General features: G+C 40.1%; 1 protein-coding gene across 7 annotated transcripts in view; it reads left to right on the top strand.

Annotated features, from left to right (window-relative positions):
- The window catches only part of MKLN1 (muskelin 1), a 335,011-nt gene that overhangs the window by 149,989 nt on the left and 158,319 nt on the right, over positions 1-26,703 (top strand). The window contains exon 3 of one of the 7 annotated variants that reach the window (XM_045855618.1): positions 13-144. The exons of 5 other annotated variants lie outside the window; for them this stretch is intronic. Coding sequence is in view for 1 of the 2 variants with exons in the window: in XM_045855613.1 (XP_045711569.1) it covers positions 20,072-20,169 (98 nt within the window). In the remaining variant the exon portion in view is untranslated. Of the gene's footprint in view, positions 1-12; positions 145-20,040; positions 20,170-26,703 lie in introns of those variants that run through there. One more of the 7 variants, XM_045855613.1, reaches the window with a different exon arrangement.

Below are 26,703 nucleotides of genomic sequence, written 5' to 3'. Positions count from 1 at the left end.
TCTCTTCTCCAGACTGACTCTGCCTGTGCTGCTCCTAAGTGCTCCTTGGGCAGAATGGATGGCTTGAGCCAGAGTCCTTTAGGTACTCTCAAAGGCAGTTGCGTCTGGATCACTCTGCACTTGAGGTCATGGAGCCCAGTGAAGGTGGGTGGCCCACTATACGGTGCTGACATGTTAGGCCCCCAGAAAGCAGCACCACTGACCCATCACCATTGGTATATAGTGAAGACATAAGTAGTCCACTTGCCCCTATACACTTTTTCCCCTTCAAAGAAGGAAAACAAGATTTTTGTCAAACTTTTCCCCCACAAAAGCACAGCCAAGTACATAAGTATTACCAGATCCACTTAATAAACAGGTTTTTGTAAGACTTTAAAAACAGAAGCGATTACCCTTATACGAGTGGTATTTGGTGGGATATCATCTCTAAATTATACATAGCAAATTTTCTTTGTTCCCATACATTGATATCCTTTTGAATTTATGTAGTATATTAAATGACAAGAGTAATCCATACCTAAGTATATAAATGCTTTGGAAATTTCTGGAACAACAAAACCAACCCACATCACTCAGAATAAAAACCCAGATCCTCAGAATTAAAAACTCAATGGCCTTTAATGACCTATGGGATCTAGACCCCAGTTATCAGACCTCATCTCTGACTACGAGGAGGCAGTACAGCAACTTCGATGCTTCAAAGCACCACAAGCCTCTAGAGACAGACTATCTGAGCTCCAGTCACAGCTCTGTAACTTGATAGTTACGTGATTTAAAGGAAGTTATGTAACCTCCCTGTGCCTCAGTTTCCTCATCTAGACAAGAGAAAAACAGCATCCACTTCACCTAGTTATTAGGAGGATTAGTTAACATTGTTAAGTGCTTGGGTCAGTGCTACTAGTGAGGGCTATTTTTTGTTTTCAAATACAAGCACAAGTTTATTTAGAAAGTCACAGAGGTAGAGCTGCGGGGAAGGGGGCAGGGGAGAGACAGAAAGCCCACGTGTGTGCGTGCACCTGCTAGTGAGAGCTATTTAAGTGTTTGGTAGATAAATAAAGTACTTCCCTTCATTTATTGCACTCCAGCCATACTAGTCTCTTTGCTGTGCCACCAGCCGGCCAAGCGCCCTCCTGCCCAAGGGCTTTTTATATGTTGTTCTCCCAGAGGGCCACATGACCAACTTCCTCATCTCTTTCAAGTCTTTGCTCAAATATCACCTTTTAAATGATGGCAACCCTATTTAAAACTGCAGTACCCTCCTCTACACCCCTGCTTCATTTATTTTTCTCATTAGTGCTTACCTACTTTTAAGACCCTATATAATTCACAAATTTATTCATTTTTCACCTGTCTCCCCCAACCAGAAGGGACACAAGGGCAGAAATATTTGTTTTATTCTCTAATGTATCCCAAGTGCCTAGAACATTGCATGGGACATAGTAGGTACTCAATGCTATTTGTGGAAGGGATGATTGCATGGTTTCCAACAAACTTGACCTATTTTGAAGATAGATATGTAAATGAATTTCCTAATGTGTGTGTAAATTGTCAAAGATCTCCCCAATAGTTCTTCTCTTAAGTTGAATAGATATGATCGCCCTCCCAGAGGGCGATCAATATTATTTTAGGAAATTGATTATCAAAGTCATTTTTTCAAAAGATATTTAAAGATAAACTTTAGCTGAAACTTAGGTCAAGCTGTCTTTAATTCCTAATGAGCATATTCTGAATTAATGAGATTGATCAACTCCAGACTAATTGCTAGTGGATTCTGTGGCCCTGTCATTTATCCAACATGACCTAGAAGTCATGGCCTGGCATCAGGCTATGGAAGGAAGAGAACTAATGAACACCTACTCTGTTTAGGTTAGGGGAGCTGCTGGGCTCAAACCTGTGAGGCATATACGATAAACCAAGGCCCAAATCACATACCTAAGACGTGATAGAGCTAGTATTCACACTTTCAGTTTGCAAAATCCATGTTCTTTCCAGTGTCTCACTTTAAGCATTAGATTTCTCATCTGTAATATGTCGTAACATTACTTGGGCAGTTACTATGATAATTAAAATAACATGTAAAGCAGAGAATACTCAATTAATGGCAGGTTTTTATTTTTTATGGCCATACTTTAGGAATGACAGATTATTTTTTTCCCCATGGGAAACAATCACACTGCCTCCCCAGGGAGGAAATTATGAGCCCTTACTTATCTGGACAGCAGAACCAAGTCCAATGGGATAAATCAGCAGTGGTTACATTTTAAAAAGAAGAATTTTAAATTTAATAAAAGTTTAAATACTTACACTTTTATTTCTGAAGAGTTGACTTTATGGGCCCTTAACTAGCCACACTTGAGACAATTTGATCACCAAAATTTTGTTTGTATGGTTATACAAAAATGATGGTTGATATAATATTGGATAAAACATCATATGGTTGTATAAAAATGATAAAAAGAAAAAGCCAAACATTCAAAGTTATTTAAAAAGTGGGGCCAGTGGGGTGAATGAGGGAGGAAAGACAGATGAGGGAGGAATAGGAAAACAAAGCCTTCTTTATAGAAGAATGCCAGCTAATAAATGTTGAAGAAATGGTGAGGCCTAAGAAAACCACTGTTATACAATTCTCAGTGTTAATAACTGAGTTGATCAAGGACAATCAATGGATGATAAAACCCTTGCGTAAAGGGTTGATGGGTGTTATGGGTTAAATTATGTTTCCATAAAAAGGTAAGTTGAAATCCTAACCCCCAAGACCCCAGAATGTGATCTTATTTGGAAAAAGGGTTGTTCAAGATATAATTAGTAAAGTTGAGGCATAATCCAGTAGGACGGGACCCTAGTCCTACATGACTTGTGTTCTTATGAGAAAATGGTCATGTGAAGAGAGGCACACAGGGAGAATGTATGTGAAGGTGGAGGCTGAGTAGAAGTACTGCAGTGGCAAGCCAGGAATGTCTGGGGCAGGAAGCTGGAAGAGCCATGGAAGAATTCTCCCTAAGGTTTCAGATGGAGCCCTGCTGACCCATTGTTCACATACTTCTAGCCTTTAGAACTGTGGGACAATAATTTATGCTGATTTAAGCCACCCAATTTGTGGGTACCTTGTTATAGCAACCCTAGGAAAGTAACACAGCGGTGAACAAGAAAGAACCATGTACTGAAGTATCTACTCACAGATATGAAAGAAAGAGCTTTCCAAAGGAGAGCTTTGTCAGTTACCATTTAATCAAATATCAAACTTAACATCATTAATAGTAGGAAAACCTAACATTATATACCTCCAGATCTGATGTGATGAGTACAATATCACTTTGATAGACCGATTGCAACAGGTTCAGATTCTTTCTCTCCCTCGTCCACACACTTTGCAATGACTTTGCAACAACTCCCTTCAAGAAGTACAGTTTATTTCTCCACCACTTGAATCTAGAATGGCTTTATTACCTTGTTTGGCCAACAGAATGCAGTGGAAGTGCCAGAGTTCCATTTCTAAGGCTAGACTTCCACAGACCTTTCTCACTTCCACTCTCTTTTCAGACCTTGGTCTTGTCCATGAGAACAGGCCAGGGCTAGCCCGCTAAGCGTGATAGGTGAACCGAGCTGGGCCAAGTCATCCCAGCTGAGGTCATTCCAGACCGGCCAGCGTCTAGTCAATCTGCCAAATGACTGCAGATTCATGAATGAGTCTGGCCAAAATCAGTTGAGCCCAGCCCAGATCAACAGAATGACTTAGCCAAAGGCTGTTAATATTATGCCACTGAGTTTTGGGGTGGGTTGTTATGCAGTAATAACTAACTGTTACAATGACCTATATAATATCCTTGCCAAATATGTATAAATGGAAACTAATCAGGAGGAAACAATCAGAAAAACCTAGAATGTGGGACATACTACATTATAACTGGCCTGAACACTACAAGTCAATGTCATTTCAGATAGACAAGGTTTTCAGATAGATATTTCAGATAGACAAGGTTTTTCAATCTCAGCAATAATTGAGATTTTGGACCAGGTAATTCATTGTTGAGGGTTGTCCTGTGTATTGTAGGATATTTAGCAGACATCCTTGGTTTCTGTCCACTAGGTGATAGTAGCAGCCCCAGCTATGACAATCAAAGTATCTCTAGCCATTGCTAAATATCCATCTTGGGGCACTGGACTAGAGAGACAGAATCAGATGTAATGTATGGGCTTTGTTAAGATCTTGGTTCAAATTTTTTAAAAAGGTGGTTATAAAAGACATTTGGAACAATTAGTAAAATTTGAATGTATAATTAAATATATTGAAGTGTTAATGTTCCTAAGTCTGAAAAATGTTATTGCCATTAGGTAGGTGAATGCCTTTAATCTTAGGAGGTGCATACGAATTATTTTGAGTGAAATGTCATAAGATATTCAGCCTACCTCCAAATACTTCAATGGATGCAAGCATACATTTATAGAAAGAGATAAAGCAAAAGTGACAAAATATTAACAGTTGGTAAATCTAAGTGAAGCATATTCATTGTATCATTCTTTCAAACTTTTTAGTTTGAAAATTTTCAAACTAAAAAGTTGGGGGTAACTTTTTATAAAGAGTTAATCTCATCTCCAGTGCCTGACTCCTTATTAATTTAATGTAATGCCGAGAACAGGCTTGTTCTAAGTGAACCTGGTGCTCATTCTGTGTTGCCTGGACAATGAGCTAGCTCAAACCAGGTATGGGGCGTTGGGGCTGAGGAAAAGGGCTGCTCCCAGCCTGAGGAACTGTACACAAGCTCAGCTTCCCATGGGACCCACGGGCTTCCTTTCTCTTGTGTAACATCCCACAAGACCAAAAATCTAGGTGCCAGGCAGCTTGTGTGTGTTTCCCAGGCAACTCTGGCAAACAGCTGGCACCAAAACCCAGGCTTCCTGGTGCCAAGTCCGTCTGATTTTTCCATTTGCTGATAAGGCTACTCTCACATTTGTTCCATACAAGTAGACCAAAAGAGGAGCAAAGTTCCCTTTCCTGGAACACTAACCATTCTGTGAGGCCAGCAGGTCAGCCAGGAACAATAAGAGGATGGGGTCTCCATGCCCTCCCTTCTCTCAGTGACCTTGACATTGTAAGTTTCCTCTTTCCACAGTAAAGCCTAATTTTTTAACCTGTATCATATGATGCAGTGGAAGTCAAATGAAGCCCTGGTGCATTAAGGTGGCAACTCTCTTTTTGCAAGAGAGCTAATATTTAAAACATAGACAAAACTCCAAAACTAAAAAAGAAAATGCTGACAAATGCTTTTTGTGTAAAACATTTAAAATGTTTATATGGTAAAAATGAACATGGCAAAAACAAGAAAATACTGTAAACAGAGCAAAAGAAAAACAGCACAGAAGAAAGATTATTTGCAACCCAAGAGAAAAAGTACATATTTATTTATTATATAAAGAGATCTTGGCCTTGGCAGGGTAGGTCAGTTGGTTAGAGCATCATCCCAATATGCCGAGGTTGTGAGTTTGATCCCCAGTCAGGGCACATACAAGAATCAACCGATGAATGCATAAATAAGTGGAACAACAAATCGATGTTTCTCTCTCTCTCTCTTAAAAAAATCAATAAAATTTTTAAAAATTTAAGAAATCTTATAGTCCTATGAGGAAAAAATGAAAAGGAAAAAATGGGCAAAGAATATGAACAAATATTTCATAAAGAAAAGAGTGGCAAAAACTACTTGAAGACCACTTAACTTCATTAGTGCTTAGAAAAGCGCAAATCACAATAATGTGATACCATTTTCACCTATCAGAATGATAAAAAGTTGAAAGATTGATAAAACTCAGTGTTGGCAGGGGCATAAATACTTATATTTTGCCATGTATAATGCACACATTTTTGCCCAAATTTTTGAGGGAAAAGTAAGGATGCACACTATACACAGGTATGATGTTTACATGCCATGGATATAATAATGGGTATCATAATCCTGTGATAATGCACACAAAATGTGGGTGCATGTTATACACAGTAAAATATGGTAAACATACTGTTGATGGAAAGGTGGATAGGGGTTACAATTTCAAAACATCAAATCTTAAATGCACACATATTTTGACCTAGCAATTTCATTGAAAGGAATTTATTCTACAGATAGAGTCTGTACAAATTCCCAATGACATATGTGTAAGAATATCCATGGAAACCTTATTTATATAACAATAAATGAATATGATTGAAATGTTCATCAGTGGGGCAATGGTTAAATAAATTATGGCATACACAATGATTAAAAGATCTTGTAAGATCTGTGTGTGCTGACATGGAAATATTTCCGATATATTATTAAATAAATAAAGCAGGGTACTGGTGTTTAGGAAAAACTCACTTTTCCTTCCGTGTGTTTCTCCTTTACTCTTACATCACCACCATACTTATAACACTTCTGACATCAAGCAATTCTCTGTGACCCAGCTGGCTGCCCTACAGTTTACATTTTGACACTATCTACCTGGAGACAGTGTTAGATTCCACATGTTAAGGGCTCAGTCCCACAAGACCTCCCTACTTCAGATGTCAGTCTCACTATAAGTCCCCTGGTTACCCACAAATTCTGACTTGGCTACTAATTGAAGGTTTGTGTGACTTCCTTCCCCCTGGATTCGATTATTTGCTGAAATGGCTCACAGAACTCAGGAAAACACTTTGATATGTTTACCAGCTTCTTATGTAATACATGATCATTTAAAGGATACAGATGAACAGCCAGATGAAAAGCTAGATTGGGCGAGGTACAGGAGGGTCCCCCATACAGGAGCTTCTCTGTTACTGTGAAGTTGGGCTGCATCACCATCCAGTTAAGTGGATGTGTTCACCAACCTGGAAAGCTCTCTGAACTCCATACTATTGGGAATTTTTACAAAAGCTTCATCACATAGCTGTTACCTCCATTTCTAGCCCTTCTCCCTTCTCTGGAGAATAGGGGGTGGGGTTGGAAATTCCGAGCTTCTAATCATAACTTGGTCTTTCTGGGGACCTGCCCCTACTCAGGAGCAATTCAGGAGCCCAACTCACTGGAACAAAAGACACTCTTCTCACCCAGGAAGTTCAAAGAGATTTAGAAATTCTTTGGAGGCAGAGACCAAATATTAGGACAAAAGAAAAATGCTCCTAGTGCTCTTATCACTTAGGAATTTATAGGGGTTTTAGCTCTGTTCCAACTGGGGGCAGAGACCAATATATATAGGGCACTGTATATTATATAATGTTTCATGTAAAAATGGTGTGTATATTGTATATGCTATGTGGAAAGAATACATAAGAAATAGTTAACAATAGTTACCTTCAGATAAGAATGGGAAGGAGATTTTTTCTTTCCATTTTAAAGTTTTTTGATGTCTGAATTTATTTTTATGTTGGTGTCTTACTTTCAATAATTTCTGAGACTTTAAGCAAAATGATATGTAATGAAACCAATTTACCATAGGCTAATTGATATAAATAAGAGTTAAGTTCCTAAGGCATCTTATCAATGTTGTAATGAAACACCTCTGAACAAAACAACATTATTCAAGGACCCGCTGTATATAGATTGTGCCCTGAAACAATTTTCAAAAGTATCAGTGTCCCTTCTGATACTTTTGCAGAAAATATTTTAATTATTGAAATAGGATGAGGCTGTATGCAGGTAAATTGATTCTAGCTGAGGAGGCCAATATGCAAATAATAGTGAGCCACTGCAATGATTAGCTGTATGATTTTTAGAACCTGGGAAGACTGAATCCCAACTTTGTTAAAGCAGTCTCAAGTCATTCACCCTTCTTAAATTATACTCAGGCCAAGCAAGCCTTCAGCAAGACTCCTACTGGAAAGCCCAGCAACAGAAAAGCAATGAGATAGGAAATTTTTCTTTCTTCTTTTCCCTCTCTCCTGAGTTTCTCCAGAACATGGAAATTAAGATATAAACATGATTCAGAAGCAGTGAAATATAAAGAAAATTTGCAAAGGTGCTTGGATGATTCCTGCTCTTTATAGATGTACCATATTTGTGTCTGGCTGATTCTTTTTAAAACACCCAAGGTACTAATCTGAGAGGACAGCCTCTATCAGGGGAACAATTTCTGTTCCCAGTGAAGTGGCACATTCAGTTCCTGGTGCAGGCCTACTTAATTCCTATTAGTCATTTCACAGCTGTATCTTGGGAAGAGAAACTCTCAAATGCTTTTGGCTTTCACAAGTAAACTAAAAACAAGGCCTTCCCTCTTTTCACACAGTTCCTGTTTGTTTACAAATTTCAAGTAAAAAAACTTGTCTATCTCTGTGGCTAATTCTCCTAAATGTTTTAGTTTGTCTGCCAACCTGTCTACCTGGTTTTCACTCTACTTGTACCTTGATTTGTAGCCATAACATAGCAGGTGGATGCCGGGTCACCCACCCCACTTTGTCATTGAATTGATGGTGCAATTTTTGTTTGGTGGTTTATGATCGTAAGGTTGTTCTGGGATACTACTTACAAACATAGGTCACCTACCAAGTGAGACACTGACTCTGATCAAGATTTGTTTGTTATTTTTTAGGTTGCTTAAGGACATTGGATGAATGCATAACTTTGTTCTTGTTAGAGTTGCTATGAATAATGAAGGTGCATATACAAGATTATTATTATAGGTTGGATTCTGACAGCTGGCCCTGATTTAGTTATTTCCTCAAGAAGACACTCTGAACAATTATTTAAAAGCCTCCCCTCTGCAATTACGATAATAATGATGATGACTCTGCAACTGAATATGCAATTCAGGGTGCATACACTCAGCTACTGTTTTTAGCTTGTTTCTCTTTTTACATTGATATCAACTGCCGTTGTTGGGATTAATGAAGAACAGAGAACCATTTTCTATTGAGGGTCACTGAACTACATGAAAAAAGTAAGCTATGGCCAATACAGGAAGTTGTAAGAAAAATAATTATTAGTATTTAAAGAGTGCTAATTATTAGCAAGTTTTTACTCCTTGGAGAGAGAAATACAGCCCTTTTAGAACTCATCTGCTTTTAAAATTGACAACAAAATATCTTATTTAATATTATAAATATCTGACAATGGTTTTGTTCTACAGTCAGTTAAGGGAATGAAGTGTGAAAGATGAAATGGAGGAGACAATGTATGTTGTAGGTAAGGGGAGTGAGAATGGAGAGTAAAAAAATAGATTCAGATGCTGAAGGCACCAGGTGATGCAGGGTAATAAAAGACAAACAAGCAGTAACAGTAATCGGGCAGTGACAGGGTGGGAGAGCAGCAGATGAAGGAGACAAGTAGAGAGAGGAAGGGGAAGAGGGAAATGGGTAAAGAAGGAGGAGAGGGAAAAGACTCAGTAATGCAGGAGTGGGGCGGTTTAAAAAATACATTTATATTTGTTTTAAAGATGAGTGTGGAAGTTCTAGAACGTGGCGATTTATACCATCACTTGCTACCAGTTTATCTTTGACATGTTGATGAACTACTGTTCACAGCTATTTAAGTACTTGAATCATATTAAATGTAGATTTAGTGAATAAGGTGGGAAAGTTGAAATGGAAAACTTGCAAAGTAGATGTGCAAGCTAGCCACCATTTCAGTATCAGGTTTCTTGATGCAACTTCTCAGGAGAAATTCCAAAGCAAGGAGGAGAGCTCAGGTGTCAGTTACCAGCTGACAGACTTCCTGCCTGTCATTACCAGGCTTCCAGACTACCACTATGCTAAGACATAAGTGGGAAAAGTTCTCAACCTTGGCTGCACATTAAAATCTTCTGAGGAATTTGTATCAATGTGTAGGTCCCACCCCTAATATGTAACTGGTTTAGGATGTGGTATGAGGAGTTTTTAAAGTTTCCCATGTGATTCCAATATGTGGCCAAGAGTGAGAGCCACTGATTAGAGGCTTCCCTCCACATGTGCTCACCAGAATCCCATTATAATGCTGTTGGTTGTTTTTTTTTTTTTTTTCTGGGCTGTGAGAGCAATGACCCAAACAATAAATTGGTTAAAATTAAGTCAAAGGCCAGAGGTTCTCAACCTTTGTGTTACATATTTAGTAACTGGCATTGCTGAAAATCGGTTGTAGAGGTTGGGGGAGGAGATCATTTTGAGCTCACTTGGAAATATACAGGAGGCAAATAAATCAAAATTATCAACATGATAAGAAAGGTCTATAAAAGTTTGCATTTGAGGAGTGATTTGATCTGATTCCAATATTCTGAGGGCATCTGGTGTCTCTTTGAAGATAAACTTCAGTTGACCTCCTCAGGCTCATCTGAAACGTGGGGGGCCAGGAGAAATGGTTTGCTTCTCTTCTGCTTGTTTGTTGTACTGTACAGCTCTGCTCCGTCCCTCGTCTCATGTGTTCCTTTATTCTCTGACCTGCTCTCCAAGGTGGATATGGCTCTCTTTTCTAGTGTGGAGCCAACCTAGAATTTGTGTCACCATGCTCTCCTATCTCTGTCATTCCCCAGTTCCCTCTGTGTCAGTAACACTGAAACTTGTTTAACCAGAGCATAACCTGTGCTAATATTCTCAGGAGGTAAAGGTAGAGGAGGATGCTGTCCCCACTCAGCCAGGTCCTTTCATGCCAGGCAACAGATACATATTTCCATTTACAGTGGCCTTCCAGAGCCAAAGGTTCCTAATTCAGGATGGGATTCCAATATGATGACTTTCATGTGAAATGGGAAGAGAGAGTTGCTGAGATAGACCCACAGAGGCCAATACCTATAGAACAAAAAGATTATCTCTAGATGATTCTATCATGTTCTGGGGGTGGTAGCTTTAATTAAAGAAATATATTTGGCCTGTGGCTTAGGAAGATAATGCTACTGCTACCACTGTGACCACTGTTATTACTTTATATTTTATATGCCAATCCTTTCTGAATTCTTTGTTAGCCCATTTAGTATCTGACTAAGTACTTGATTGTGAGCTCCTCAGTAGTGAGGTATATTCTCAGCACCTTTAATGTACTAGGTGCCCAATAAGTGATTACTGAATGCATGAATAAAAGTTTAAGCAGTCTAGCCAATAAAGATGAGAGCAACCAAGATGAAGTTGGGGTGGGCGGTGGGGAGGGAATGAAAGGAGCTAGTTCTGTCTCCTCCTTCACAAAAGATCAGGTGGGTGATAGGACAAAAGTACTGACATATCCTGATTTAAGAATCCCCTTAACCTCAAACACTTCTCTACCCAGAAGGCCAGGATCATTTTCTCTGAGCCAATTTCACACTCTTCCCAAAAGACCTTTTAGTTCCAAATACATTAGGAATCAGTGTTAATTGCTTTTTGGAATATTATTTTGTCAGTTTCATTTAGATGTGGTAATTTGCAAAGCAACTCCCAGCAGTTGACAGTTTATCCATAGCTGTGTGGTGTTCGGACATTTCCTGGGATTCCTGCCCACCTGCCAGGCAGCTGGCAGCCCTTAACAAACCAGGATATGTGCTCACCTGGGATTAGTTTGGAACCGGAGCAGTGCTTTGTTGTGTCTGGAAATTTTAAATTCTGAAAGGGTCAGTGCCCAACCTTACTTAATCCGGAAAATAAAAGTGCAGTAATTCATAATTTAAGAATTAGCAGGCACTTAAAGACCACCTGGTCTATACTAGGTGGTTGAGGAAATGGCAGCTCTGACAGATTCGATGACAAGGTCAGCTGACTGGTAGCTGGGAGGCTGAGTCTAGAATCTATATTCTTGGTGTGGCACCAAATGGTGGGCTGGGGTCCTCTGGATTTATGCCTGTGCAGATGGAAGTGTTCAAGTTACTGTTTCTTTTTGAAGCTCTCCTCCCTGGCCAAAGACTTCTGGTCCTCCTTCACACATGCTTCAAGGTCACAGCTCAGACCAAAGTGTTTATAAAAAAACTAGGCACTTAGAAGAAGAATCCTTGCCAGTTCCTGTGCCCTGGCTCGAACCAAGCTCAGCAAACCAAAGGAGGGATAAAGTGGTCGCTGAAACCAGGAATTTCTAGGTTTGGATGTCAACAGGCAACAGGATGAATTGTCGGATTTCTCCAGCCGGCTGAGGCTGCTGCTGCTGCCACCTCCTGGGAGAAGGCAGACCCAAGCTTCGTCTCCATGTTCACCTATGACTCGGACTAAGGCCCCAGGGGCTGACTTTCCTTTGTCCTAACAAAATACCGGCATTTGCTTTTTATCTGCTCCTTTTGGCAGTGTTGTGCTCAAAGAAATTATTTCAAACAATAACAAAGTTGAAATGAGTTAATACAGGAACCATGAAAGAATAGAAGACTGAGGCAGAACAGTTAGCATTGGGAATACAAGTTCTCTCTCTTGGCCTTCTGAATCCTGAATCCCAAGTGATGTTAGGACTGCATACATTTGAGAATTGTTTAATGAAGAGGTCACATAGGAGTTTGGTGAATCTCAACCTCCGAGAATCTGAATTTGCTTGCAGGGCTCTTGTGAGAATTAACTGAGATAATGCATGTAAATTCTTGGCATGCAAGAAATGTCCAATGGGAATTATACTGAGACAAGTTCACTTTTCTAATCCCTGTGGTGATTTTCTTCATTTACTGACCGAAAAAATAGGTTGACAGCCCCCTTGCCTTTAATTCTTTTTAGTTTCCTGATCTATACATGATCCCTAAGCAAATTCCTTTTATTTTTAAAATATATAATCATAAATTAGTGCTTATGGGCTGAATGCTTGTGTTCCCCCAAATTTCATATGTTGAAGCCCCAATCCCCTATGTGATGTTATTTGGAAACGGGGCCTTGGGAAGTGATTAGGTGTAGATGAGGTCATGAGGGCGAAGCCTAGTGATGATAGTGGTGGCCTTACACTGGGTGCATGCTAGGCAAAGTCTATTACTGTGAAGGAGATTCTGGTGAGGGCTTAGGGAAGAGAAGAGGAGAGCTGGGGAGAAAGATTCTATCTTAGAGACTACATAAATAATCATGTACAGAATGTTGATAGAGATATGGACAGTAAAGACCATTCTTGTCTCAGACAGAAATGTGGAACACAGTGTTGGAAACTGGAGGAAAGGTGATCCTTGTTATAAAGTGGCAAAAAACTTGGCTGAACTGCATTTGTATTCTAGTGTTTTGTGGAAGGTAGAACTTATAAGTGATGGAACTGGACATCTAGCTGAGGAGATCTCTAAGCAAAGTGTTGAAGAAGTGGCTTGGTTCTTCTTGACTGCTCATAGTAAGATGCAAAAAAAAAAAAGGAGAGAGAGAGATAAATGAATTGGAATTGTTAAGGAAAAGGAACTGAAACTTAAGATATGGAAATTTCCCAGCGTGTCCATATAACAATGAAACGAGAAAACAGTGTTTGGAGAAGAATACCAAGGCTGTGGCTAACTGACCATTTGATAAGGAGATAAGTGTGGATGTGAACACACAGACCTAGTCACCTACCCCAGCAGGCCAGACAGCTCCCATCCAAAGCCTTGGCTGCCAGGAACTGTAGGGGTGTGACCACCACCAGGTAGAGCCCTGGGAATATGTATCTGGCCTGGCAGAGCTGTAGGGACAAGGGTAGGGTGGAGGTTTTCAGAAAGTGGGGGAAGAAGGGGTCCAGAAGGCAGAACATCAAGAGAAAAGGGATAATTCTCCAGCCTTGATCTCAGGAAATTTGCCTTGCTAAATTTTCCACATGCTTGGGACTAAAAGCTCCTTCCTTTCTCCCTCCCTATCTCTCCCTGTAGGAATGGAACGTATCTTAAGCAGGTTTGGCCTCACAGGCTCATAGCTGGAAAGGAATTTTGCCTCAGGTTGCATTTCACCCACACCTGATTTAGAATATAGATGAGACTTTTGACTTTATAGACTTTAGGGTTGATGCTGGAATAAGTTAATACTTTTGGGGTTGTTGGATGGAATGGATGTATTTTGCATGTGAGAACATGTGTTTTGGGGGGCCAGGGGCGGAAGCAAGAGAGTAGCTGTCTGTAAACCAGAAAGAAGACTCTCACCAGATACTGAATATGCTGGTACCTTGATCTTGGACTCCCCAGCCTCCAGAACTGTGAAAAATGTTTGTTGCTTAAACCACCCAGTCTGTTGTATTTTTGTTATTACAGCCTCACCTGACTAAGATAGTAAGTGAGAAGGAATTCAGGAGAGACTAAGATTCAATTCAGGAAATATTTCTTGAGAATCTACCAAATGCTAGTAATAGAGGATATAAAGAAGAATAATGTATGTGTAGACCTGAAAATTTCCCATTTAATTACATTATGGAATAAGTGACTCAGAATTAGGCACTTGAGTTCTAGATTCGGATATATAAACAGTCCAGTGGTATAAGTGAACTTAGGCATAACATCTAACATATTTGGGTATGAGTCTCTTCATCTGTTGCATAATAATATTGTAAAGGGAATTTCTTCCATTTACAGCACAGCTTGCCTAGGACATAAAGCACTGAATACTGCGCTGTGCTTCAACTCTCCAAACCAGCTATAGCTGTTAGAGAAATCATGACCTCTGAATGACTGTAATAAGCTAAAGCAAGACCCTTACAGGATCTATCTGAAGTTTCCAGACCTACAAAATATAGGGTTTGTTTTAACCACTCATGCACAGAGCTGTGGATTTATTCCAGCCTATTTAGAGTATTTGTCTTAATCTTTAATTACTATAATGACTATGAAACCCATTACTAACAATTAAAAACACCTTCTTTCCCCTTCAGCCAATTGATATATTCCTTTGCCTGGAAACAAATAAAATCAGTTGTATTTGTTTTGCTTTTAAACTCTGGTGGTCTTCATTATTTGACAATATCTTGTATTTGAAAAGGACTTTATAGTTTACTAAGTCCCTTACCACTTGAGAAGAATGGGATGCAATCAAACAGGACATGCTTTTGAACCAGAGATTCTGGTTCTGTCACTGATTAACTGTATTTCTTTGGGTAAGTTATTGTTGTCAGTTATGGTCCTAGCTGGAAACAGAGGGCATTCTGAAACTGGGCAGTTTTAGAGGTTTAATAATGATACTATACATAAAAATGGGAGAACAGTGCTAGCTGGTGTGGCTTAATGGATTCAGCACTGGCCTGAGAACCGAAAGGTCATGGGCTGGATTCCCAGCTAGGGCACATGCCTGGGTTGCAGGCCAGGTCCCCATCTGGGAGCATATGGGAGGCAACTGATCCATGTATCTCTCATACACTGATGTTTCTCTCCCTCTCTTTCTCCTTCCCTTCCCCTCTATCTAAAAGTAAATAAATAAAGTCTTTTTTATTTTTTCAAAGTGAGAACATACTGGGAAACCACAGGAAGCAAAAAGTGGGTGGTTACTGGAACCCAGAACCAGAGAGAGCTGTGGAGAGGCCACTTGGGTGGAGGACTTGTTACCTTTGGTTGTGAGGGCCAGTCAGCCCAGAGTGAAGTGACCTTGCAGGCAGGGAGTCAGGGGAACGAATAGCCCGGTGCCACTCTCTTCCCATCCACACCTATGAGGATGGGGGTGGGGAGGGTGGTAAAAGTGAAGACATAATTATGTGACCTTTCTGAGTCTTATTTATCTCATTTGCGAAAGAGGTAATAATAATATTTATCTGTCTGTGAGAGTTTGTTTCTGTGAGAATTAAATGAGAACTTAAGCAGACAAGCACTTTTCCTTCACTTGATCTTCAAAACCACATTGTGTAACAGAAAAGACAGAGTTTATTAATTCATTTTATAGAGGTGGAAAATGAGACTCAGAGAAGTTAAGTGACTTTCCCATGGTCTTGTTGCTAGAAAAGTAGCAGCACTGGGAACTGAAACTGGGATTCTCAAAGTATATTCTAGGTTTCTTTCCCTAGGCTATTCTTGTACTCCTCCATCCCCTTCTGCAGAAGGCTGACACAGATGGCTTCTTCTGTCTAGACCTGCTGTATTGGGAGCTATGGAGATTCTACCTCTCAGAGAAAAATTCATTGACCCAGGAATCAGTGACAAAGCGAGAAGGAAAAAAAAAACATTGATTGGGTAGATATGAAAAAGGTCACATGCCTATGAGGTAGCTTGATATAAGATTCTGACAAATACGGGTCCCCACATTGGATGCCTGGAAATTCCACTTGGATATCTATTAGGCATCCCCTATATAGTACACTGAAGTCGGAATCCTTGATTCCTTCTTGCTCGAAACTGTTCCAATCCCAAATCTTCCCCTCTCGATGAAAGTATCACTATCTACATAGTGGTGCAAACCCAAAACCCAAGAGTTATCCTGGAATCTTTTCTTTCTGCCCTCCCTCTGCTCCCCCCTCCACCCATCAGCAAGTCTAGTGCTTTACTTCCAAAATATGTCAACCACTTCTATCTCCTCTGCTAGTCCAAGCTACCATCATTTCTGGTCTGGTTACTATAATAACCTCCTGTCAATTCTCCTTTACTTCAATCCACCTTGCCTCTCTCTAACCCATTTTTTTTTTTTAATCCTCACCTGAGGACATTTTTTTTTCATTGGTTTTAGAGAAGGAGGAAGAGAGAGAGAGAAGCATTGATTGGTTGCCTCCCTGTAAGTGTTCAGACAAGGGATTGAATCTGCAACCTAGGTATGTTCCCTGACTGGGAATCGTACCTGCAACCTTTTGGTTACGAGATAAGGCTCTGAGTAACAGCAGTCAAGGTTCTTTCTCTCTTTTCTTTTTTTTTTCCTTTTTTCCTTTCCTTTCCTTTCCTTTCCAATGCATTCCCTTCTCTCTCCCTCTCTCTTCTTCTCTTTCTTTCTTTCTTTCTTTCTTTCCTTCTTCAGAGTGATCTTTACAAAAGATAAAGTGAATTTTATTGCTCTTTGGCTTGAATCCTTTCACAGGTCTCCCCTTCACATCTCCATGTCATAACTTCTTACCAAGACTGTTAGGGCCCCATTTGTTCTGACAACACTCTCCCTCTCCATTACTATGCTGCAGCCACACTTTCTTTTCCTTGAACACACCAACACCTTTCCTGCTGTAGGCCCATTGTGCTGGCTTCTTCTCTCTGTCTGGAATGTTTTTTACCCAGCTTATGTGTGGCTGGCATTTTCTCATTGTATAGGTATTAGCTCAAATATTACCTTCTTAGAGAAGCTTTCTTTTACTATCCAATCTAAATATTACTCCAGGGTGGTCCCTTTTTAGCCCCTAAAATACACAAACTGAAATATACAGTTAATTTATTTGTTATATTTATTATAGGTTGCCCTACCAGAATGTATGCTCCATGAAAGCTGTGTCCTCGTCTGGCTCGTCTGTTTATCCCTGTCTCCTTAGCATTTAGGACAGGGCCTGCACATCGCAGCCTCTCAATAATTTTTTTTTTTTTTTTGCAGGAAAAGATATTGAATGGTGACAAACCAAATACAGTTACTTTCTCCAGGAAGTATTTACTATGAGAACCATACTGGGATTAAAAGTTGAGTAAAGATGATTGCTTGTTGATCCCCCCAAAATGATGATTTATTATCCAGTTCTCCATGAGGCCATGAATATGTTTCAATCTTTGAAGTGTGGGGGAACTAGAGGGACTAAGTGGCTTCAGACAATTTCTAGACTTCCCCATGTTCCTTACAATACACACCATCCCCTAAGGTAATGCCCCAAAGGCAGAGGAGGTAAAGGTATACCTCTAGGAGATATGAACTACTAGCAGACTCCTGCAAATTTTAAAGTTCCTTTAGTTTTCTATTTTCTCTTAACATTTACATAAATTTTAGGTTCAGTCTCACATCAATCCATATTTACATTACTATGTGAGGGCTTTAAATTATTTTACCATTTGTAAAACCTGTGCTGTAGGAAAGCCATGCTATCCTGAGTCTTTACATTCTCTGTGGCTATCATACCCCAGGGGCAAATGTTTGCAGTCTGAGAAGCTCAGGCATTCTTATTGCTTTGTAGCCCAAGTTCTCTTTTAACACAATCCACTCATTCTTCAAGAGATACTTATTGAACATCTACCATGTGCTAGACACTCTAACAGGACTCAGGATACAACCATAAACAAGACATGAATCACTTGTAACTTTATAAGAGTTAAAGTTTATGGAGAGAGAATGAGAAATAAAGAGGAAATTAAAGTATTTGAAATGTTAGCTAATATAAGGAGGGAAACTCCGGGTGCCAAGGGAAATGTAGAAAATGGCATCTAACCCCAAAATAAGTGATGAGGAATGATTTTCCAGAATGAAATAATCTGAAAGATGAGCAGGAGTAAGCCTGGTGAAGAAAGGGAGAGAGTATTCCTGGCTTGGCTTACACTAACTAAGCCCTGGCCAGAGAGAACACAATTTATAGGAGCCAATTCAGTGTGTTAGTTCAGTGAGGCTGGAGTAAAGAGTGCAAGGGAGAAAGGAGGAGGGAGGGAGGGAGGGGGGGGGAGAGTGAGAGAGAGAGAGAGAGAGAGAGAGAGAGAAGGCTGGAGAGGTGATCAAGGCTGGATATGAAAGGCCTCTGCTAAGGCTTTTTGATGTTCCCCAGAAGGAGTGGAAAGTCGCTGAAAGTTATAGAAAGTCATGTAGGAAGAAGTGACTTATATGTTTTTGTTTTTGTTTTAAGATCACTCATACACTGGAACTCTATGTCTGAAAAAAAAAATCAAGGACTCTACTGACATTAGGGTAAGAGCTGTAATTAGCAAATGTGGAGGCCCAGACTTATTGCACTGAGTCATTATCTTAATCTTCTCCCCTTAAAAGTGTCTCTTTTCCCCAAAGATTCCCACAACTCATCTTTGGGAGGAAGCTGTGGCCTCTCCCACTGTCTCTGGACTCCCAGCTGGAGTCACTGGGGTTATAGCGTTCCCTCAAGGAACACATGCTGCTCCAACATGCTGCAACACTGAAGGCACGTGTGATTTTGAAGGTTAACATACTGTGGCCTTTCTGCACGCACTTAGCGTCCTTGATCTGCTATGCTAGTGGAGGCCACTACTAAGTTTACCCCTATGGAATAACAAGTCAGAAAAAGATTTCAGGGAGTTTGAGCAAAGTTAATGATTGTGATGGGAAGAGAATACAATTACTGAGGTGTTTTGACTCCCTTGGTCATTCACTGAGAAACTCTGCGTAACTTTCTCCTTTCTCGGGTGGGATGAAGATACTGTCCAGGCTGTCAGGGATAGAATCTCTTAGACAGTGAGTGACAAGTACTGTGGTGACTGCAATGGCTGAGCCAAGGGATAAACGTGCAAACAGGTACGCAATGGGAGCATTATCAAAGCTGCCCGATATTTGGAGCAAGAGTTCCTTTTTTGATAAGAAGCTGGTACGATGCCCATATGGCATTCAGGGCACAAGGATTGTTATTCCCTACGTGGTCTTTTTCTTGAAACTGTCTCTCGCTCTTTCTGAACTTTTGGGCTGAATGTCTAGCAGAGTTAACAGCGGGCAGATTTACCAACTGGGAAACTGATGTCACACAGTTACCCCAACTCCTTAAGGAATTTTTCTGGGGTGGTGGCGGCGGCGGTGAATGTCGTGACTGAGCAAGCCAATTTCACAAGGTTCATATGAAAGGGCTCACAACAAATGTTTACAACGAAGGGCACAGAACACGGTGAGAGGACACGCGAGCATTTCCTTTTCCTGTCCCACTGTGACTCTGGAATACGGGGACAGGACACTTAAAACCATGACAACTCCAGAGGGAAAGGACATTAGCTATTCCACTCCGGTTCCCTTCAGTGCTGTGTCCTGACATGATTTATAACTCGGAGAGGGCAGTGGTTTCTGAAGTCGCAAAGGAGTCCCTTCTCCAAGTTTGTCTTCTCTTGTTCCTTCCCTTCCTTGCCCATAGTTACCATGTATTTCTTATCATTATATTCTTGGCTTTACCCTTACCTCAGCTTGTAAAACAAGTCCTTTGCGCCACTCGCTCCAAGCCCCACAGGGGCGCCCCTCAGGTGCTCACACTCCCGTCCCTGTTTCAGTAAGTCATTAAGGAGGGTTCGGCGTCGGGAAGTCGGAGAGAATCGTGGACCCGCGCGCGTCTAAGCCCTCCAGGCAGCGGTAACGGTGCGGCGAGATCGAGGTCGCAGACGGCTGAGGTGGGCCGCGGCCCCTTTAAGGTCAAGCCACGCCCCTCCCCTCCTTCTGGTGCGGCCGGCGGTCGGTGGTGGCCGCTACCGTGCTGACAAGATGGCGGCTGGCGGGGCTGTTGCTGCGGCGCCCGAGTGCCGGCTTCTACCCTATGCCCTACACAAGTGGAGCTCCTTCTCCTCCACCTACCTTCCTGAGTAAGTGCCGGGCCTTAAGCTGGTGCTGCCCTACTCTTCGGTGTAAACTCGGCCGCGCCAGGCGGGCAGTGGAAGGCGCCGAGCCGCGAGGCCCAGGCGGGGCCTGGTGAGGGGACGCGCGGCCTCCAGAGCCAGTCCAGCCACCGAGTGCGTCGTAGGGCCCCGACTGAGGGAGGGTTTAGAGTGGGGAAAGCAAGGTCGCGGGGAAGGGGCGAGTTATGTGGCGGGTTCGGGGCGCTTCCACCGGGAGCCGGTGATGCTGCGTTCGGGGTTTGGGGGTTGAGGAGGGTTTTGGGGCAGGCGGCTCAGGGAGGTGGGGCAGCAGTTGGAGCTTTGGGGGTCCGGACGACGGACAAACTGGTGGAGATATCTAAAGTCGCCCGAGCTGGCCGGAGACGGGGACAGATAGTCCGGTCAGTTGCTGCTGGAACAAAGTGTAAAGCTGAGACAAGGACTTTTGGGGTAGGGGGTGGTCATTAGAAGTGATCAGCGCCAAAAGAGTGTAAGAGTCACGAAGACTGAGAAGTTGTGTAATCCATCCGAATTCTTGCAAGTGGGGAGATACTGTAGGATTCGCAAGGCGCATTTTTTTTTTTTTCCTGGCTGATAGTTCCGAAAAAGATAGGGAGTGGGTGAGCAGGGACATTATTGAAGAGTTCCATTATATTATGGCTCAGTACGTGGATTTATATAGGCACAGAGTAATTTCCCAACCCAGAAACTCAAATATAGACAGAAAAGTCTAACTTTAATGAACTCAGCACTGGCTTGGTCTCCATCTCCAATATAGATGTTAAAAAGCGTTTCATTGCATTACTATCATTGCACATGTGGTCAATAATACATAATATATTACATGTTTTTCTGTAGTAAATCATCGGAAATGTCGAAAGTACTTTAAAACAGTGTTTAGTTATCTTTAACTTATTTTTGAGGGGAGGAGGAGATCTAATTCCAATCTTAAATACGGAGAAACTGATTAAGGGAACTGTGCAGACCCTGAAGAAAAGTGACAGTTGTCCCCCTGGACCATCATCTCACTAACACAGAATGATTTTATGAACAAAACAAATTACAAATAATACATTTTTATGTTACTGAAAAATGAAGCAATTAGATATGTGAAGCATATTCAGAGTTTTCCACCTGCATTTACACAATTCTTCACATTTTTTCAAATTTGTCTCCTCTAGTCAAATCTATTGAGAAACTCAAAATGGAGCTGTTGCTAGAAGACTCTAACTCGACTGCCAGGCCATTGTCCTCTTCACCAGGCCAAGGGTTGGCAGTCAGGCCTTCAGTAGGTCTGGTTCAGTGAAGGGGGCCAAGTGACCTGTGGTCTGATCTGGCCTGTGTGTCCTATTGATGGCTGCTGCATGGCTGTGACCTGATTGATGCTGATTGGAACTTTTGAGAGTGAGCCAGGCACACATGCTAGCCCTCAGCTGGAGGTGAAATGTGGTCCTAGGTACTTGACTTCTCATTTTCAGGGCTAACAAATTCTTGAACCTAAAGATAATCATCATTTTTCTGTATCCAGGTTAGGATCACAGACAGTTGGGAACTGGGTGGCAGTGTTTGATCTAGTAACTGGAGACATTTTCCTGGTCTTGAGTTAAGCTACTTCCAGGATTTCACTCCTTAAACTTCTAGTGTAGGAGTGAGACTTGGATATCACAAGCCCCATTTGAGTTACTAGTACTTTTCAAGTAGGAAATGATTTAGTGGGATGGCTACTTTACTCTGACTTAAGTTTCATTATCGTGGCCCCAGAGCACTAATTTTGGGGTTAGAAGGCAGCTGTTTGAAATTGGAGAAATCTGTTAAATTTTCTCAAATATATTCATAAACTAGTATCTAATGCATGTTTAACTTTCAAACACTTTCATTTACAGTGTCTAGTGCTTATGATAGTCCATTGACTTAATGCAGTACAGTTTTTATTTTAAAGCACTAAACTATTATAATGGAAGAGTAATCTGAACTTTTTCCTTTGAAGGAATATAGTTGAGTATTACAAAGCTTGAGTTAAAGAGTTTTGTGTCTGCTGGGTTGGTGTGTGCCATACCTAAATAGTAAAACTCTTTTAGTACTGAACTTCTATTAATTTGCAAGTAAGGATGTTATAGCTTTGTTTGACAGGAAGTGTAAGGGATCGACTTTCCTTACTTTTGTCGTGAAATCCTAACAGCTACAGCTGTATCATTACTGGTGTTGACAATCATGTTAAGTAAGTAAGGTACTTCCTAAGTAGGTCTAATAATATTAAAGTAAAAACTGTTTGTTGAAATTGTTTACAGAGTAGTAAATATTTATTTATTTATTTTTTTTACATTTATTTTTAGACAGAGGGAGAGAGAAAGAGAGGGAAAGAAACATCAATGTGTGGTTTCCTCTCGCAGGCCCCTAACTGGGGACCTGGCCCACAACCAAGGCATGTGCCCCTGACTGGAAATTGAATCAGAGACCATTTGGTTTGAAGGCCGGTGCTCAGTCCACTGAACTACACCAGCCAGAGCTGGATTTTGATTTTATGAATCTCATTTGAAAAATAAGACACATTGTGAGATTATTTATTTGGTCTGTAAACAATGGTTGTTACGCATATGAATTTGAGGATTCCTTACAATCCCATAGGCTCCTACAACCCAGAGCATTGGGGACTTGCCATATTTTTTCTTTCCCTTCCTTTTTTTCCCTTTCCCCAAACTGCCATTAGACACTGGCTTTGTTTGGGAACCTTACTGGCCACTGAAAATAATGTTATCATCAGTCTGGTAATCTTAGAATTTTAGAAACATCAAGATAGCCATGATAGAAAAAAATATCATGAGGTGGATGGAGGGCTAGAGATCGAATCCGTAAAGCTGGAGCCTATGGGTTGGCTAAAAAGTCTGTATGTTTTTTTCTGTAAAATGAAAGATACATTTTTAATTTTCAGCACTAACTTTATTGATTTGGATATTTTGAGTATGTCAGCCATCTTTCATGTGATATAATGTTGATTGTTCTCAGTTAATGTCTTGATTTGATTGCTGTCAACTTCAATTGGCCTACCAGACCGTGGAGCATCATCTAGCAAGAAATCTACATAACGAAACTTTGCAAACCACATTTGACACATTTGTCAAGTCACAGTACCTTCTCCATACACTGCACAAATCTTTTTTGTGTTTCAGTTGTGTTTTTTACCTTTCTTGAAATAATAAAAATAACATAATATGCTGAAAATGTCATGTATTTTCTTCCATCTTTAGTATTATAACTGCTACACAAAAATTCACCAGTTTTGATAAGTTTTTTAAAAAAATGAATGCTGATATGAGAGCTGTCACAATACAATCTAACAAAATTGTTTCAAATGAAGTTAAATACAACTAAGTGCTACTAGAGCCATATTATGGAAAAAACCAAATGAACTTCCTGGCCAACAAAGGACTTAAATCTTTGTGACTTATCAACCTATGATTCTTCTCCGAGCAGTACTTTTTATCTTGACCAAATGCTGAGGTTTTACATTACGTAATTTTTTTTTTCTGATAGGCAAATGGTTCTATTATTTGCGTTGACTTTTTGGTAAATGTAGTGGATTTTTAATAAATGATTTTTGGGCCCGATACAGGGACTTTGTGATATTTTACATGTAGATAAGCTACATTTCAGCTGCTTGTGGTGATCTGAATTTGCTGTTTTTCAGTCACTCAAAAATCATTTTAATTTTAGAGATGTAGCTCTTACCTCCTAAGATCACAGGGATGTTCTTTGTATTTGTAGCATGACTCCTCTTTACCAGTTCTGAAAACATTTTGATATTCTTCAGGTATTGTTTCTGCCCCATTCTTTTTCCTCTTCCCTCTGTGACTCCAAACAAATCTATATTACACATTTTGTCAAGCCCCATCTGTCCCTTTGGCTTTTCTGTCTTTTTTATCGTTTTTTTTTCTTTCCTTATCCCATTCTGCATAGGTTTTAGTTGCCTGTGTTCCAGCTCACTAATTCTTTAGTCAGCTTTGCCCAGTCTGATTTTGATCCCATCTATTTTTTTTCAGCTATACTGTTTTTTAGTGCTAGAATTTTTAGTTGATAGTCTTTCCCCCCATATTCTCTCTGTTTAACAACAGATTCTAATTCTCCAGTGAAATTCTCCATATTGTCACACATTTTCTTGAACATATCAATCAAGTTACTTTAAACTTGCAGGAGTATTCAGCCTTTTGGCATCTGGACCACACTGGAAGAGGAAGAGGTGTCTTGGGTCACACATCATATACACAAACTGATGAAAACTGATGGGCAAAACAAGTTTTAAGTAAACTTATGATTTTGTGTTGGTCCGTTTTCATAGTCATTCTGGGCCGCATGTGGCCTTGAGCCATGAGTTGGGACACCCCTGGTAGTAAAGTTTGTGTCTGAAAACTTCAATATCTGGATCACCAGTAGGTCTGTTTCTCTTGTCTTTTTCCTTTTAGTTAAGTATCTTGTTTGGTCTAGTAATTATTATTATTATCATCATCATCATCTTCTGGTAGGTAGATAGAAGAGAGGTAGATGACTTTAATAGGCAAGAACTAGCTGACTTGAGGTTGGGATTTAGGTTTTGTAAACCTCTAGTTTATCCAGTTTTGGTAACCCTGCAGGGAACTCAGCTGAGAACTGGATTTTTAATGGGTCTCTCCTGCCTTTGTCTCTCCAGCAGCATGGGAGTCCTAAAAGCTTCTCTTTGCTTTTCATTTGCTTTCTTCTGGCTTTTTTCGCCTCTTGCACTATGCAGTTTACGAATCCACAAATGCCTCAAGAGGAAAAATCAATACACAGTGTTGTTAGCTTTGTTCTTCTTTGCCTCCATTCATTATGGAATCTTGACTTCTTAGGTTCTGGATGTTAGGCAAGATCCAGCTACCAAATTTTGTTTCCTTAGCTCCATGAAATTACTAAAAGTGCTGCTGACTTTTCAGCCCTTTAGTGGCTGTCCTTTCCTGGTTTCTCAGTCACTTTCTCTGTGCCATTAAAGAAATAGAAGAATGAGCTGAGAGGGAGAAAGCTGCAAAGAATGTGCAGCCCCCTTTAATGAGTTTTTTGGTGTTGTGTCTTAGCTTCTGAGAAAGTCTCTGATACCTTCTATGTTGTATAGCCTGTCTAGTTCTAAGAGGGAATGTTGTTCTGTTCCAGGTTATTCTGTCATAATAAGACACAGAAAACTGTGTTTAGTTCTTATGAAATAGACTACCATGTCTTGTAGATTATGAATTTCTCATGATTATATTAATGCAATAATCTAACACTTGAGTCCCATATTTCTTTGCTCAGTGTTTTTCTTTGTTTTGCCTTTTGATACTTTTACCTGCTTATTCCTAATATCTGTTGAGAAGAATTATGGAGTAAACATAACATTATTTGTTAGCAATTGTATTAAGTACTTATTGACAGAATTAAAATAAAATTTTAAATCTTATTTTAATTCTCGGTTTTGTTGGTTTATAAGTTGCCTTTGAGACTCATTTATTAAGTCCAAAAACTGAGAGTTTAATCTTTGCGGAAAGTATGCACTTATTTTCCCTTCCTATTAATGGGATTTTTGTATTATCTACCTTTTTACTAAAATTTTCATGGGAATATTATATTTATGTTACAACAGTATTTAGAAGGAAGGTACTTGGGTCTAATGTATTAATTGTTGCTTTGTAAATGTTGTTAGTATTTAATAGTTTAAAAATTTCCTTACATTCCTTTGGTCTGATTGATATTTATTATAGTCATCACCTATGTATTTGTTGTTAAGGCATGCTGTTTTGTATAAATAGCAATACCAAATATTTTAAGCATCCTTGGATATGTCCCCTAACCCCTTCTTCTCATTGCCCTCTTTTTTCCTTTCCCATTTGATTTAAGTGGTTTGATCAGAAGAGCCATAAAGCCTAACTTTTACTTATTCTTCAGCTGTCAAATAAAATGTTACTTTTCAGAAAACCCTGTCTTAGCCTGTCCCTCCAGTGTGTCTGGTATCCCTTCCCCTGCTCCAAGGGTTAAATGCTTTCATACAGGTGTACATTCATGTGTATGATTACTTGATTAAAAGCTATCCCCCCTCCACCTAGACCACAGGTGCCACAGGGGCTATGGAATTATTTCCCCCTGTGTCATTGTAGTCCAGCATAATGTTTGTTAAATTAGTAAATGAGTGAATTAATTAGGCATTTTGACTACTTTTCTTTTTTAAATGGAAGTTTGGGCATGTTCAAAATATCAAATAATTAGTAAGTTTTAAACCTGTGTTGTAAATCTTTGTGTTTTTCATAGTTTTCAGAAGTTTATGAGAATATTTTAAATGAAGTTGGTTATTTTGGGGGCAAAGGGGAGTATTCTGTTTGGAAGGACTTGGAAACAGAAGAAAATTTCTGTCTATCTTGATGTTTTAAAAAGTTTTTCCTATGAAGTTATTTTTAATTCTTATAGGCAGTGTTTCTATTCAGACCTTGAAAATTGTAAAGCTCAGTATATTACAAACAGATTTGCCTAGTAGCTTTTAATTATTTG

The sequence above is a fragment of the Phyllostomus hastatus genome, unplaced genomic scaffold, assembly GCF_019186645.2.
Source record: "Phyllostomus hastatus isolate PE091 unplaced genomic scaffold, TTU_PhHast_1.1 phas_scaffold_114, whole genome shotgun sequence".
NCBI classification, from domain to species: domain Eukaryota; kingdom Metazoa; phylum Chordata; class Mammalia; order Chiroptera; family Phyllostomidae; genus Phyllostomus; species Phyllostomus hastatus.
This window is presented reverse-complemented; position numbering and strand designations above follow the sequence as displayed.